The sequence below is a fragment of the Chrysoperla carnea genome, chromosome X (assembly GCF_905475395.1).
Source record: "Chrysoperla carnea chromosome X, inChrCarn1.1, whole genome shotgun sequence".
Lineage (NCBI taxonomy): Eukaryota > Metazoa > Arthropoda > Insecta > Neuroptera > Chrysopidae > Chrysoperla > Chrysoperla carnea.
Genome location: NC_058342.1, coordinates 29616442 through 29632625, shown reverse-complemented (window position 1 = coordinate 29632625; position 16184 = coordinate 29616442). Strand labels below are relative to the sequence as shown.

Below are 16184 nucleotides of genomic sequence, written 5' to 3'. Positions count from 1 at the left end.
ATATAGAGAGATTGGAACGCTCTCTAGCCTGCTAGCAGCGAGGAGAGAGAGAAAATGACGGGTATACATATCTTTCTCGTGCAATAATCTGGTTTGAAAGTGACTGACTTTAAAGTTGTATAATATGTGACAGATGGGCATGAGCAGAAGAGTTAGAAAGAAACACGTTCTCGCTTACCGCTCGTTGGGCGCTATAGGCAGTGAGCGTTCCAGTCTCTCTATATTTTAGTGAAGACAGGTCTATACCAACATTGAAAAAATATGAAGGATCAAGGATTTTGAATAAATTACAATTTATTTTATGTATCAAAAAAATAATAATATAAAAAAATTATGCTATCAGATCACGTGATCAACAATCATATACAGGCGATGATCACGCATACTTTGTATCTTTATTGCTTAAAAAAATATATATTTTTATAATATGAACATGGCTTTATATTTTCACATGAGATTTCATTTTAATTAACAGATTCTACAAGCACTTTCCCAAGATCTTTTGACTCTTGATATGGCATCATTTTCCGTAGCAAGTCCACAGCATTTTGTGAGAACGGTTGTCCTTTTAACGAAGATAGTTCAGCAATGTAAACACGTGCCTCACCCTCGAAACCCATTGTGGAGAGACCTGGTGGGATTTGTAAGACAATATCTTGGATTTTTCCACCTTCAATGATCATGCTTAATTTTATTTTGATTTTTTCATCGTGCACAGTTGGTAAATAGATGTTTGACGTGAATTTTGGTGTTTTACCAAAGGTCCAATCCCAGCTTGCGAATTCTTCACGAATATTATTCAATTCTGAAATATAAAGAACAGTATTACAGTCATAGTTCGGCTGTTTGAGCAAGTACGGTGAATGGTCATTTTTTGCGGTAGATGACAGTTCAAAGTCCCTTGATCACAATAAACAGTTTTGGGGCAACACAAATTGCCTAGTTAACCATCCAAGTGATAGCCGAACCACTTAAAATTTAAAAAATGGAAGAAAGCGCAAGCTTATTTTCATATTCCGGCTCCCAATATGGTTAAGAATACCCAGTCGTTCGAGAATAGAATAGACCAGCTAAAATATTTTCTGAATCCACGCTGAAACTAGGAAATCTGTCAACGGGAAGCGAATGAGGAAAAGAAAATGGAGTTAACAGACTAGTGTTAATTACGTAGCCCGGTATCATTACGAATAACTTATAATCCAGCAGGAGAATAAGATCTACACTGAATAGGGAGATGCACACACTTAGAAAACATACCGACTTAGAATTGTCCAGGTGCGACGGGTAAAATAATAGTTAAAATAAGTTAAGGAACAAACCTGGGAACCACCCTTCAGTTGGATTAATATATTTAAAACCATTTTGTTGAGAAGCGTATTTCATTCCATTATCAATTAGTTCAGTGGCCGGTGTACGTAAATATTCCCATCCAACAGCTGTCATAAGTTTGTTCATGTTGACATGACGATTTTCATCCTTCAAGTTCAAAACTGGGGACGGGATGGATTTGGTTGCATTTGATTCAATTCCTAACTGTAAATTTAAAAAAAAATACTTAATTTAAACTAGAAAAATCATGGAAAAATCGCGAGGAATTTTCCTTTCTACGAAACTCAGCTTTGGGTCAATGAAACTTGAAAATCGTGGCGGGAAAACAAATATTTTTGACTCACTTCAAAAATCAATAGGCCTTTTCATCATGTCGTAAGCGCAAGTGCAGAGTTTATTTTTTCGTACTGACAGCAATAAGTAGGACTAAGATAGAAGATATTTCTTATTCATTTTATCACATTGGTTATAAATCATTTAGTACGAAACAAATGTGAATCGTGATTTTAAAATGAAAAGCCCTATTGAGAACAGCAAATAATTGAAATTGCTTTTCATGCAAAAAATGTTCCCGCGGCTAGAAGATTAGCAAAATTATCTTTGGGTCATTTAAATCAACGAAATACTTCCTCTAAGAAACACATAATACTATGTACCTAAATAAATGAAGTCAAAATAATTAATAATTAAGAGGTTATCTCATGCATGCCCTTTTGGTAAATAAGAAAAAATAGCCTCGATAATTTGTATGTGATTCCAATCACACACTTGTTTGTTGTTTTCAAAAATAAATTAATTGTAAGCAACAAACAAATATACAAGTTAAAAATAACTTGAAATTGCGAATTGATTGCGTCGACAATTATAAAAAAAATTGTTGTTTTTGAAAATCATAAGAAAAGTTATTTTTTCAAAATTTTTATCACTCTTTTTTTGAAAGACGTACGTAAAGACATTACAGGGGAAATTTTATGGGGTCAAAAATATTAATCTATTTCGTAAGTCGGTAGATAAGCTATTCAAAAATTATATCTCAAATTCGTAGAAATTAAGTTTTTCAATTTAACCTTAGATGCAACAACGCAACTATGTAGATACAGGTTGGTTATCTTTAGCAGGCAAAGACGTTCTCAGAAATATAAGAAAGGCTCATGTAAAAATACGAACAATTTTGTAATCTCAGGGGCAGGACCTGCGCAAATTTTAGGAGTAGAGCGAAATTTCTTTCTGGCGCCACGTTACACAATTATATATAATGGCTTATTCGTAATTAAGCTCATTAGCTTGTTTATCTTGTCTTAATAGTTACTGAAATAATAAAAAAGTTGATAAATTAAAAGAATTGGAAAATTCACTTGGTTTTCAGCGCCTTTTAATGACGGCACCTAGTGTGAAGGCAGCATTTAACCCATCCTTGTACAATGTACGAAGAAAAGCAAGCACCTCCCTTGATTATAAGTAGTAAATTATGACCTCCCGTCCCCAAAACTAAACACAATTTTTAGAAGAAGGGCTCCTATAAAACAGGGTCCCAGATACATTTTCGAAAGAAACCGTTTGCAGCAGTATAAATCTTGTCTTTAGTCTGTGATCCCTTCCAAAATTTAATTGTAGAACCGAGCCTGGCAGAGAGCCCTTCTAGAAATGACTTATTGTCAGAAAAGCTGAGACTCCCTTAATGGCTTTAAACTAAAGACAATAGACCTGTGTAAATTATTCCATAACCGTAGAAACTGGAAAGATAAATTCAAATATTTCGGGTTCTGATGGGTAAATGCGGATCAATCCACACTAACATTCGGATAAATGGGACTGAAATTTTAGTTACATCATTTGGTTCACTTTACAAGTTCTTGAATTACTTAAAAATCGGTTAATAATGACGTCATAAAGGTAGTTTTTTGCTATTCATAAAGCCATTTTGTTTAATTCCTATATCAAGATGGTTTTAAAGAACAAAATATATTTTGCCATTTTGGGGAGGTAGAGGCTTAAACCATTATAACTAGATGTTTTGATTGCAAAATGTAATCAAAACTCAAAAGTAGAAGTTCCAATTTGTGTAACTCAAAGTACGTCTCTTAGACAAGGCACAGTAAAAGATCACATGTTATTTTATGATTAAAATTTTTTATCTTTAAAAACCAAAACTAAATAAAAATATTACTTTTTGGGTCCTAAAAATAGAAGAAATCCCCCCTTGATTATCTTATCCAAGATGTAAATAAACACGGAGTTGTACTTTGACTACCTCCTGATAAACACTAGTCACTTTCGCTATCAAACTAATATTTTTGTTATTGAATCCTAAAAATAATATTTTGAAGTTTAAAGTCTAAACATTAAAATCCGATTAAAACCGAATCAATCCGATTCATAATCAGTGCCTGCGTGACAAAAAAGACACGCAACATAAAATGGAATGTTCACACACTCAGTTGGAGAGATTATCCCCTGTAACTTATAAAACACGAGACACGAGCACGGATGAACGGGTCTCCCATGTTTGGAGCATTTGAGAGTGAGAGGGGATCACACTATAACTTTGTGTGTTTATCAACATTGTTGTGTATAAAAATCCTTGAATTTGTTTTATCAGAAAATTATTTTTTTCTTAAACTGAGATAAACATGTAAAAAGAAGAAAAAATTCAATTTTTTCAAATTCTTAAGATTCGTGGCGACGCTCTTTTACATTTACGGCACAAATTTATGCGTTTGGCCACAGAAATCACACAGCAGCCTCGCAGAAACCGAAAATCATGACTTCTGATTGGTTCCCGCCAATGGAGTGGATTAGTGATGCCATTTGAGTAGGATTTTGTGTCTCGAATCACTCTTGTATTTCATTACGTTACTCGAGTCTTACTCGAATTTTCCAGTCACTCGGGCTAACTATTTGCACTCCGTGAAACTCGAGACCTTACGCCTCTCACAAATAGAAAATGCCAAGGCAGTTTATCACAGCGGGTCAGTAAAAATATCAGTCGTACAAATCGATTTCTCTCAAATCATTAAATCTTTCTATTTTACCCAGTCAATCAAATCGATTAGCGAAGTGTAAACTAATCTCCCAGCAAAAGAAAACTGAGATAAAAAGTGTTTAAAATGAATTCATATTTGGCTTTTACTAAGTTTTCTCGTTTAGTTAGAAAAAAACATAACCTCAAAAAATTAATAATTTCTCATCGCTGTTAGCTCAGATAGATTGATTGAGCGATTTTTACGATGCATTCGCTCCAAAATTTTGATTTGAGCGACAAGTCGCAAATGAGGCTCTTTTTATTTTTCGGCACAATCATAAATAAGTCAAAATATCATGCAATTTCTTTACATGTCGGCAATTTAAATCGTCGGTAGCTTCAGTGACTTCAGGTGTCACTATAAGTAAAATTCCAATAAAAAAAGGCATATTTCTAATAAAATATATTTCAACTGATGATTGGGCAACATTTCAGAATATTTCGCTCCTTGTTTATAGATTTGAATGCAAATTTTCTGGAAACCCTACAGATTTGGAAATTGAATAATTACTCAAGTCAACCTAAAAGTTTTAATAAAATTGTATCAAAAATTATTAATTCAGCTAACGATTTATTATCTGTGCTAAACCGGTCATAGACTTGATATGAAACAATAATTTATATTTGGGAGGTCATTGATATTAAGTGTCTGTAAAAAAATGATTATTTTGTTAAAAAAATAGCACAGGTCATGAACTTACATCTTTCTTCAATAAAGCATTTCCAAGTGCAGACTTATTAACATCCACCAAAAGTGTACAATGATGATAACAGTTGGTTCGTGTCAATTTCGAAGCTGTTCCAGATATCTAAGTATATTTATTAAGGAATAAAATGTTTATTATCAAATACTGCGTTTTATTTTGTTACCATTTTTAATCAAATTTTCTCCAAAAATATAGACTTAAGCACTGTATCGAAGGTCTACGGTTTGGGGTATGGTATAAACCCATTTGATAACCCTTAGTACACAGGATGTCTGAGATATATATTTGTTTTTTAAGCTTTGCTACTCTCTATAATCCCTCCAAATTGAGCTAGTGAAATTACATTAGATTTTAGCGGTTTTTGATGCTTTGTTCGCCTGTAGGAATTGAGCTACAGGGTTGATTGTAAGTCGAGTTTGTGCCAAGAAAAATCTTTTTGGGAATGTGTACTTTATAGCCACTTCCCTCACTTGTATGCCGGATAATTATGAATTTTCCAAGAGGGTTCAAATATTGATATGTAATTTGAGTTAGAAGTTGAGAATGTGTTTTCGGGATAGAAATTTCTCGGGGAGGTGACTTTAGTAATGGAGCTCTACTGCTCATAAATTTTTTCAAAAATGTTGTGCTAAATAAAATTATTTACAACAAAATTACTAAAAAGATACTGTCACTTTTCGACATCAAGATACTCCACATTGAATTAGTTCTGACGTCACATTCATAAGACTGATAGAATTAACAAATAATTTGTAAAATGCTCTGCAGACGTGCAAACATTTAAATAAGATGTCAATTTTAAGACAAAGATGAAATACATTCGCTAAAATACAATTGAAATTTACAAAATTTTAACAGCCCCAGACAAAATACTTTTGCAAGGGCTGTGAAGATGAGCAAAGCCCTTAAAACGTCAAAGATTACGTTTTTTTCTCAGGAAATATCTCCAAACTAAACAGATTTTCTTGAAGCATAGCATTCTCGATCAAGTCACCATTCAAATAAAAAAAAGTAAATTCAGTTCATCCAAATAATAGCTACGATGTCACAGACAGACACACAGATAATATATTAAACTGAACACCCCTCCTTTTTTGCGGGGGGTTAAAATTATGAGAGCTGTGTTCTATAAAAATTTGGTAATTTTATCGAACTAAATTTTAAAGCAAAGAGACTCTAAAAAGACTTTTTAAATTAATGAGTTAAAGAGCTTGTGAAAGGGAAATTGTGAAAATATTTTTAGCTAACAGTGGCAACGTAGCCACTTCCGTGGTTTAAGGAAAAGTTAATAATGATCATTATCAACATAAATTTTGACCAAGAGGTCACTATTTTGTTAAAATAATAGACAAATACTTGAAAACTATAAAACTACGCACATAAATGTATGAATTAACTGCGTAGTTTCAATGTTTCATTGGGGAAAAACTGTGAAAGATGGAAAAAATTTGAGAAAATTTGAATACCTTATAATTAAATCTAGTTCAGTGCGTAATTCGAAGAGTTTCATCAAAGAGAAAAAGTGAATTATGCAAATAACTTATATTTATATAAAAAAGGATACTTTTGAATCTCTGACAACAATATCTTCGCGCTTGTTAACCTTCGCATCCAAACCCCATTCACGGAACAATGCTCTCGAAATAATCTCCAAATTATAACGACGATTATAAAACTTCTGCGGTGTGAAAAAGGTCATATTCAAATTTCCTAAATCATGATAAACGGTACCGCCGCCACTGTTCCGTCGGGCAATCTTAACACCTTGATTCTTCAACTCGTCCACGTTAGTCTCAATCCATGGATTTTGATGACGTCCAATAACCACACATGGATCGTTACGCCATAACATTAAAATATGTTTATGTGTGAAATCCATATTTTTAAACATCCATTGCTCCAATGCTAGATTTGTAAACACATCCGTGGATTGGGAAATAAACACGGATTTCTTGATTTCATTCGCAGCTGGTTTGGATTTCTTGAGGGCATCGTCAGATAGACGCCGAACAAGAGTCATATTCTTTCCGCATGTTGTTAAGATTGTTAAACTAGTTGCACGTTTGAAAAACATTGTTATATCGAATTTTCTAAGTAGTGTCTAAATAGAGAGTTCTGGCAGTTTTTTTGTTTTGTTGTATAAAGTTTTTAAAGCAAGAAAAAGTTTATGTTAAAAATTTTTAATGATGCATAAAAAACTTATCGGTTTTACAAACGTTTGTGTCAGCAGAAACCAATGATACCAAATATTCGTGTAAAGTGATGGTTTGATGTAACCACTTCCAAGTTTGATGTAAATGGTTGGTGCGGAATCTGATCCCTAAGCAATCTCCAGAAATCCTTTGCATTCCTCCGTGTGACGACAGATTGAAATTAAATTACACCTCACTAACCAGAAAACAAACAAAAACACTAGGTATTACGAAACACTCGAATTTAAAGTTTTTTTTTAAGATTTTTGATCAAAGATTAAAAACGTTTAATCTCCACCCGTAACGACCGTTTCGTTTGAAAAGTGTTTCCACAAGGATTAAGAACACAATTCGTTCGCACGATTTTTTTGTTATTAATAACAAAAGAATAAGTTTAAACGAAGTGACTTAACAATAATATACCCAGTGTATGATTGAATTGGAATTGATAGATTTTTAAAATCAGTATTTATACATTATTCATGATTGGCGATAAGAGGCGGAGCTTTTTTGGGTCATCAACGTTCAAGCAGGGAGAATCAAAGTTCGCATGTATTTAACTGATAATATTTAAATATTATATTTTATTTATAATAATTCATCTAGTTTGATATTATTTAATTAACGCAGTGATTTTTAATTAACATGCGTGTACTGATTATGAATGAAGATTTTACTGTAGGTATGTGTATATTCCTGTCATAAAAATTCGAAAGACTCAAACTTCGATCTTTAAGTATTGTAGTCAAGTTCATAAAAACATGCTGCTATAAACGTATACTATTTGTGACAACATACGTGTTACTATAAAGAATACTTAGACATCGTATGTATACATATACATATACAAATTATACACATCTGTATATTTATAAATTGTCTTTTTTAAATTGACACATGCAAATTGAAAAATAAATTTTATCGGTAAAATTGCTTCAAGCAAAAAATGTTGGTTAGGTCTATAAAATAAAATAGTAATATATAATATATAATATAAAATAGAATTGTTAAATTTGTGATCAAAATTATTCTAGCTCTAATAGATTTCAAGAATGTGGAGTCCTGATGCCGGAATTAAGCCTATAAGTGATAGCTAGCAAAAAAAAAAAATCACAGCTGAAAAGAATGACCCAAAATTAGTGGGTTTCAAAAAAAATCCCAATAAGATCGGATCAAATTTGCCTGTTATATCAAAAAAATTGAATTTTTAAACTTTATGACGTCATCAGAATCCAAAAAATTTAATTTTGCTCTATCACATCCAAATTTTATCCAATTTTGATAAACTAAGTATGTAATCCAACTAAATTTGGGTCATACTTTTCAAATTTGTGATCAAAATAAACCTATCTCTAATAGATTTCAAGAATGTGGAGACCCGGTCTCGGAATTAAGCACATAAGTGATAGCTAGCGAAAAAATGATGTCATAGCCGAAAAGAACAACCCAAAATTAGTGGGTTTCAAAAAAAAAACCAATAAGATCGGATCAAATTTGACTGTTATATCAAAAAAATTGAATTTTTAAACTCTATTACGTCATCAGAATCAAAAATATTTAACCTTGCTCTATCACATTAATATTTCCGCAAGCCAGGTAGACGTTCCTGGTTCATTGTTGAACGCAGATTTAATTATTTTCAATTTGCTGAAGCCTATCTCCTCCCCCCTTCTAGATTCAGGGTTGTCTTTAAGCCTCATTAATATGAACGGATAGAATTGATCTAAAATTAGGATCAATAGACCTAGTAATCAAATCTACCTACTGCAACAAATTGGAACTAGAATTATGTATGATCTACGCCGTTTTACTTTTTCTGGAAAATGTCTGGCAAGGAGAATCATTGTTTCTTTTTCCTCCTCGTTATGACAGAGCCTGTAATAGTCACGTTTCACTGGATATTAACTATACTGGATATTAATCAAGAAGGTATACGAGTTGTCGAGTTCTTAGGAGGATTGAAAAAAAATAATATATTCGGAAAATCTCCCATTGTCCTCCTACATTTAAACTAGCCTTCAGTTGGGGTGATTATTTCGTATTAATAAAAAATTTTCCTGTGAATCAAAATCACGCTGTCAGCATCTATAAAAATTTAAATTTTTTTGTGCCATAATGATGTTGAATAACACGTGATAAAAAAAACATTTCGCAAAAAAAAAGCCGAGCTAAACCGAAGGACGGATCAGTTTTTTACCAATATATTTTGCAGTTAATTATCTGATCCATATCAAATTTAGGGTCATATATGCACAAAATTATTATTGTTTTTGAATTTTATATATTTGTAATTACAATGTTTTTAAATTTATTATCAAAAATTTCATTTATTTGCTAAGTCAAAACAAAGTCGTTTAATTAAAGTAATGTAGTTAAGCATTACTCTAGCCGAGCTTAGATGAGACTTTATAACTTTTTTTACTTTATTATATTATAAGTATTGGGATCGAAAAAAAATCGATATTGGGGTTTCAACGGAAATACACGTTCTGAGGGTCCCTGATTCCAAAAAAGTGGTTTTTAAAAAATGTTGCGGCCGTCGGTGTGTCGGTATGTCTGTTACCAAGCTGGAGCCTTCAATTTTCAACCAATTTTTCTCAAACTCGGTACATAGCTTCAGTTTGGTCATAATTCCAGACAGTTTCTTCCTTAAGCCTTTTTTCAAGGGTACTTCCCTCTAGACCAAAACAGGATTTTTGGAGTTTTCTCAAAAACGGCTCTAACGATTTCGATTAAACTTAAGGTGTTCCTAGGATTGGTATAAGCCACATATCCGGGAAAATTAGAGAAGGCCCACACCCTAGGGAAAACCTTTCCAAATACAGGAAAATGGGATTTTCTAGGGAGAGGCAAAGGGGGCAGCAGTGAAACTTCATATCAGGGTTAATATCAACAAGGTCCTAGATTTGATATAACTCCCCTCTGGGACCCCGTCCCCTGTAGCCGTGGAGCTGGAAGGGATGAAACCGTCAAAAGTGGTCAAATTAACCCTACTCAAAATTTCAATAAAAATATTACAAGAATAATATATCAATTTTATAATATAATAAAGTCTTTTCCGATGTTTCGGACCGTTTATTTAGACATACATCAAACTGATATAACCAGATATTTTTTAAAAATTTTCTAAACTTATCCAATTTTTAAAAAATAATGCAAGCGCTGATATTCAACACTGTTTATACAGGATATTTCAACAACTAACTCTGTCAATTGTATACTTTCCCCTGTTTTAATCAAATTTTAAATATTTCTTTTGGAAATTTAGGAAAATTTTCAATAATGTGTCAATTATAGAAATTTCGTTCTCAAATTAAATAAATTACAAAATGTGGTTTTGCTATATTTACAGATACCAAAATTTATCACTTTCATTTAATTAAAACAGTGCTTTTCAAAATCTATCTTGAATCTATTCTCTAGCGATACCTCTAAATTCAAATTTTAACCAATTTAGATTTTATTTTCGGTGTCAATGTCAAAACAGGTTTCAAGTGTTCAAAACAGACTCTTATTATTCTCAATTTCCATCAAAATTATTTTCTGGAGATTCGATGTATTTAATTTCAAGCCGTCCAGAGTTTCTGTTTTAAGGCTTTCGAATTTTTGTACTGCAGAGCTTGGAATTCGGGCTATTAATAATAATTTTCACTGTGATCATTAACCGAGCAAAAAAATACCAGCTTTTCTGTATTGGTTTGAACAACTTTATATTCTGACAATAATCGTATGTAATTTTCTATTTTCATCCAAGGAAAATATTACTTATGGCCGTTTTAACTGGGGGTGCAAGGAGAGATACAGAAAAATTAAATTGATTTAGAGGACAGAAGGCTGATTTTCGCACCCCAGCGCTTAGAGGCTTAACCAAACTGGTTTTACCAAGTAACTGCAATAATTGTAAAATATCCATCAGTAGCCTTCTTAATCTGCCCTGCAGTGTCAAGTCACTATCAACAAAAATTTTTGCGCCAAAATTACTTGTTGAAGGCTGACTAAAAATTTGTCAATTTTGGGTAATTTTTTATTTAACGGTTTATTTTTATTAACCTTTTCCTTATTGCCTTAAGGGCTAAATATGACGGCGTTTCTTTCAAGTTGGCAACACAACACTGCACAAACAACAGAAAGATTACAAGGGAATTCCCCAAAAGTATCGAACAGAAGTCGAAACTTGTTGGGAATTTTTCTGTATTCTTTCAAATGAGTTGCCATAATTTAAGTGTTGCAACCTATTATACTTACATTCCAAACTTGGAATAAGTATCCGAAAGCCTTTCGTTTAGGGGCCAGGTGCATGACAACATCAAGCTCTTCGGTAGCTATCCGCCCAATATAGTTAACGACGGCCCTGGAGCTTACTTGCAAATGATTTTTTTATAATGCCTGAAGGTGAGTCTCATGAAAAGAGGTCACAGTTTAAAGAAATAAACGATAACAAACTTTAAATTGTATTATAGATATAAAATGAAAATAATATGAAGGGTACATAATTTTGAAAACTACTGTATTTACGGCTAAAAATATACGGCGTACGTCAAACATCCAACAACGTCAAAAATTATGTTATTATTTTGATGTTTTCTGTAAAGCAAAACTTTCTTCCGTCATCTGTAATAACATCGTAACTTACATAAGTCTTTACTCAATAACTTAAAAGGTCGGTCAATTAAATTTATAAAAAAAAAATTACAAAAATTAATTTATTCAAAAATAGTGCACTGTAATATTCGTTCAACATTGTAATATTAAGTCATCATTAAGTCATAACCCGAGAGTTAGCGTTGCATATTTGTTATTCGTTAAAGTCCTTAAAGGTTATTATACCATGTATACATGAAATATATCAAGGTATAATACGTTTAGTCTCAAGTTTGTAACACTTAAAAATATTGATGCTTTGATGCATTTTGATCACCTAATTATTATATTTTCGGTTGTCTGTCTGTCCATCTGACTCAAAAACGAAAAGAGATATCAAGTTGAAATTTTTATAACGTGCTTAGGACGTAATAAGTGAGATCGAGTTTGTACATGAGCAATATAGGTCAATTGGGTCTTGACCTATGGTCCGTCGAACCCATCTTGTAAATCGTTAGAACAAAAGTTTAAATGTAAAAAATGTTTCTTATAAAAAATAACTTTTGTTTCAAACATTTTTTCACAAATTAGGTGCAAATTATATGGGAGTATTAGCAATCTGTGTGTGGCTATCTAAGAGTGGTTATCTTTCTCCGTGACATAAAAAAACAAACGATTGCGTTATTAAAACTGTCTATACATTGTGTTTCTACAATTAACTCAGTCAATTGTTTGTTTTCACTTGTATTTAATTTAATATTTGGGTCAACTAATTTCATATCATTATCAGGATCCCGCGCATAAAACATTTGTTTTTGGTTAAAAATTAAAACTTTTTATTAAGATAGATATTGTCAATTGTTAACATGATTTAAAGGTTTAATAGCCGCAACCTTCTAAAGCCAATTTTTGAGGCTTTATAAAGTTAAAAAATTTTATTTTTTTGATAACACAGGCAAAATTGGTCCGATTTTATAAGAACTTTTTTAAAACCCACTAATTTTTGGTCATAATTTTCAGCTTTGATATCAGTTTTACGCTAGCTATCACAAATGTGCTTAATTCTGGCACCAGGGTTCCATACTCTTAAAATATATTAGAGCTGGGTTAATTTTGACCGCAAATTTAAAAAGTAAGACCCAAATTTAGTAGGATTACATACTTGGTTTATCAAAATTAGATAAAATTTGGGTGTGGTAAAGCAAAATTAAATTTTTTGGATTCTGGTGACGTCATAAAGTTAAAAAATTTGATTTTTTTTATAACACAGGTAAATTTGATCCGATCTTATTGGAATTTTTTTTGAAACCCACTAATTTTGGGTTATTCTTTTCAGTTGTGATGTCAGTTTTTCACTAGCTATCACTAATGTGCTTAATTTCGGGACGAGGACTCCACATTCTTGAAACTTATCATAGCTAGGTTAATTTTGATCACAAATTAGGAAAGTATGGCCCAAATTTAGTAGGATTACATACTCGGTTTATAAAAATTGGATAAAATTTGGATGTGATAGAGCAAAATTAAATTTTTTGGATTCTGATGACGTCATAAAGTTAATAATAATAAAAATAATGGGGTTTAACCTCCGTTTCTCTGACATATACGCCTATAACAGAGGCCACCCACATCATTATTTGTTATAAAGTTAAAAAATTCGTTTTTTTTGTTAACACAGACAAGTTTGATCCGATCTTATTGGAATTTTTTATTTAAGGAATTCGCAACACTACTTCAAGATACATTTTGACTGTAATCTCAAATAGTTTGTAATCAGAGGGTTAAAATCAAATTGATTTGAACATGAACGGATTTTAATTGTGATTATTAAGAAGGTCACACATAAATTTAAAATTCAGGTATGCATTAAATAAAATAAAATAATTTTTTTCCTTTTGTTTTGTTGATATATGATAATTGATGCACAATGATTAACAATTATTCGATTGATTCATATTTGGATAATTAAATATTCAATTTTAATTAAATGTAAATGGCTTATGTGTGCATAAATTAATATCTATTTACTAATAGATTGGTAATCAATGACACTTTTTTTTTTACAAATTTTTAACAAAAGACTTTTAACATTAATTTGCTGATTCTCAAATACAGATTTTGATTAAATCGAGTTAAATCCAGAACATCCTAAATGAAAGCCCAGAAGAAAAAATTTTAATCTAATATATTATTATATATTATTAGATTGATACCCGTCCGCTTCACAGGGCTTAAAAGTAAAAACCACCGCTTTATAGCCACCATCTTATCTTGATATACACAGTTTTCAATTTTGTTATATGTAAAATAGTTATAATTCATTGAGTATATCAGAATAGATGACCATGATTTGTTTGACATTTACTATTTAAATTTTTACAGAATTCTTTAATTTATGGTCCAAAATGATGATCATAGATTCGCTCCATCTATAATCATCGTTATGAACCATAAATTAAAGATTTCTGTAAAAATTTAAAAATGGTAAATGTCAAATTAAATTTAATTTTTTATTGACTTTTTAATATATGTTTATAAATTATATCTCATGTGTTATTCTGATATATGAGCTATATTGCTGTACAGTTTCATTAAAAACTATTCGCTAGTTTTAGCATGAAAGCGTAACAAACAAACATGATTACTTTCACATTTATAATATATAGGGATTCTCTAGCCTGTTTTTTCCTGTCCACGCGATATCTTGCTTATTCTAATTCTATTATTTACCCGTCATTTTCAAGCTTTTCGTGCTCGGTACTGCCGAAAAATTGACTCACGGTCTAGAAATGTACCGCTTTCGCTTAGGAAAAAACAGGCCAGAGAAATAATATTAACATTTAATTGTTCATTATGTAATTTGTATATCATATCTGCAATAAAATTGCCTATAAAAAAGTAAATTACTATTGATATTATATTATTTCTCTAGCCTGTTTGTAACCACGGCTACGGTAATGCGAAATTCCGTACGAGTAGAGCTAGTTTAACACTAAAAATCGTATGTTTGTTGAAATATGCAAGGCGTCAATTATATTTAAATGTTAAAAATAACTACTTTGATTAGATTTTCTTTAGAAAAAATTAAATTAAAAATTGTTTCGATTACACAAAATTATTTTTGCATTCTACAACGATATTGTTATCATTGTTGCTATCCTCCAACTGAAAATTTCCTTAATCTTAGATTTCCTTGATATTTTCAAGATTTTTCCGGTTACTTACTACTTAGATTTTCATAAAACTATATAAATAATCTTATAATATTCTAATCAAAACAATATTTTTTTTGCTCAAATTACAAAATGTTGCAAATTATGTAAACAATTTTTTTGATAAAAATATTGTTTATATTAAAAATAAAAGTATAAAAAAAAACTATCAAAATAATTCTATATAAATAGTAATAAATTATTTTTAAAAATATATCAGAAATGATATCAGTCTCATCAAAATAAATTTTCGCTTTTTTATGAAAAAAAAAAATTCATTGACTTACATATCATTTTTTAGGTTAAATGATTAACAATTAACACGCAGTTCATAAACTGATTTTGATAATAAAAATACTTTTGACATTTGTGTTAGTAATGCCATCTAGCGTTGTTTATTTACAGCATAATAATATCTACATTGTCGGTGGACGTTATATTATAGTTCACAGAAATAACAAGAGATGTCACATAACAGCTAATATTAAACCGGATAGATAGGTTAATAACTTCGAAATGAATCTCTAATATTGTTGTAATCTGATGAAACATAACAATCATATGACACTTTATGAATTATAGAGTTCTACGGAGTTAGGCTGTAGATTTTATCCTTAGTAATCGATTAAAGTAGACGAATTATTTAAATTTAATATAATTATAATACAAATTTAATTAAATTATTTGTTAAATGTAGGCAGAGCTGGTAGCCATCATGAGATGTGCTGACCACTGGCCACTCCAATTGGCCAATTTGAAGGATGATGTGATTAGTATCTGCACAGACAGTCAAGCAGCACTCAAAGCGCTATCAAACTGTACAGTGTCATCGCGACTCGTCAAGGAGACTAGAAACAGTCTAAACTACCTGGCGAGGCACAATAAAGTCAATATTACCTGGATCCCCGGACACTCTGGTTGGAAAGGTAATGAGAGAACAGACAAGCTGGCCAAACTCAGAACCACCATGGCTCCCATTCAAGAAAAGCTTGCGAGGATGCCATACCAAGAAGGTCTTAACAGATTAGGAGATAATCTGAAAAACCAACAATTAAAGTTATGGACCAGCTAGGAGGGAGGGCGAATCGCCAAAAGCCTGTTGGGTGAAGGAAACTCGCTCGGTAACAGAGTCGAGGAGATC

General features: G+C 31.5%; 1 protein-coding gene across 1 annotated transcript; it reads right to left on the bottom strand.

Moving 5' to 3' along the window:
* Positions 1-331: 331 nt before the first annotated feature.
* Positions 332-7267, bottom strand: LOC123302689 (lipoyltransferase 1, mitochondrial). Its single transcript, XM_044885725.1, has 4 exons — positions 6623-7267; positions 5053-5160; positions 1320-1533; positions 332-805 (listed from the first exon to the last, which is right to left on the bottom strand). The coding sequence occupies exons 1-4, from the start codon at positions 7130-7132 to the stop codon at positions 465-467; spliced, it is 1173 nt and encodes a 390-aa protein (XP_044741660.1). The 5' UTR covers positions 7133-7267; the 3' UTR covers positions 332-464.
* Between the last annotated feature and the right edge of the window lie 8917 nt (positions 7268-16184).

Excerpts from the sequence above, each read along its gene's own strand:
- LOC123302689 (XM_044885725.1), bottom strand. The coding sequence starts at position 7,132 with ATGTTTTTCAAACGTGCAACTAGTTTAACAATCTTAACAACATGCGGA. Across the intron at positions 5,161-6,622 it reads TTGTTGTCAGAGATTCAAAA|ATATCTGGAACAGCTTCGAA; the intron begins GTATCCTTTTTT and ends AAATATACTTAG. Across the intron at positions 1,534-5,052 it reads ATGCTTTATTGAAGAAAGAT|TTAGGAATTGAATCAAATGC; the intron begins GTAAGTTCATGA and ends TTAAATTTACAG.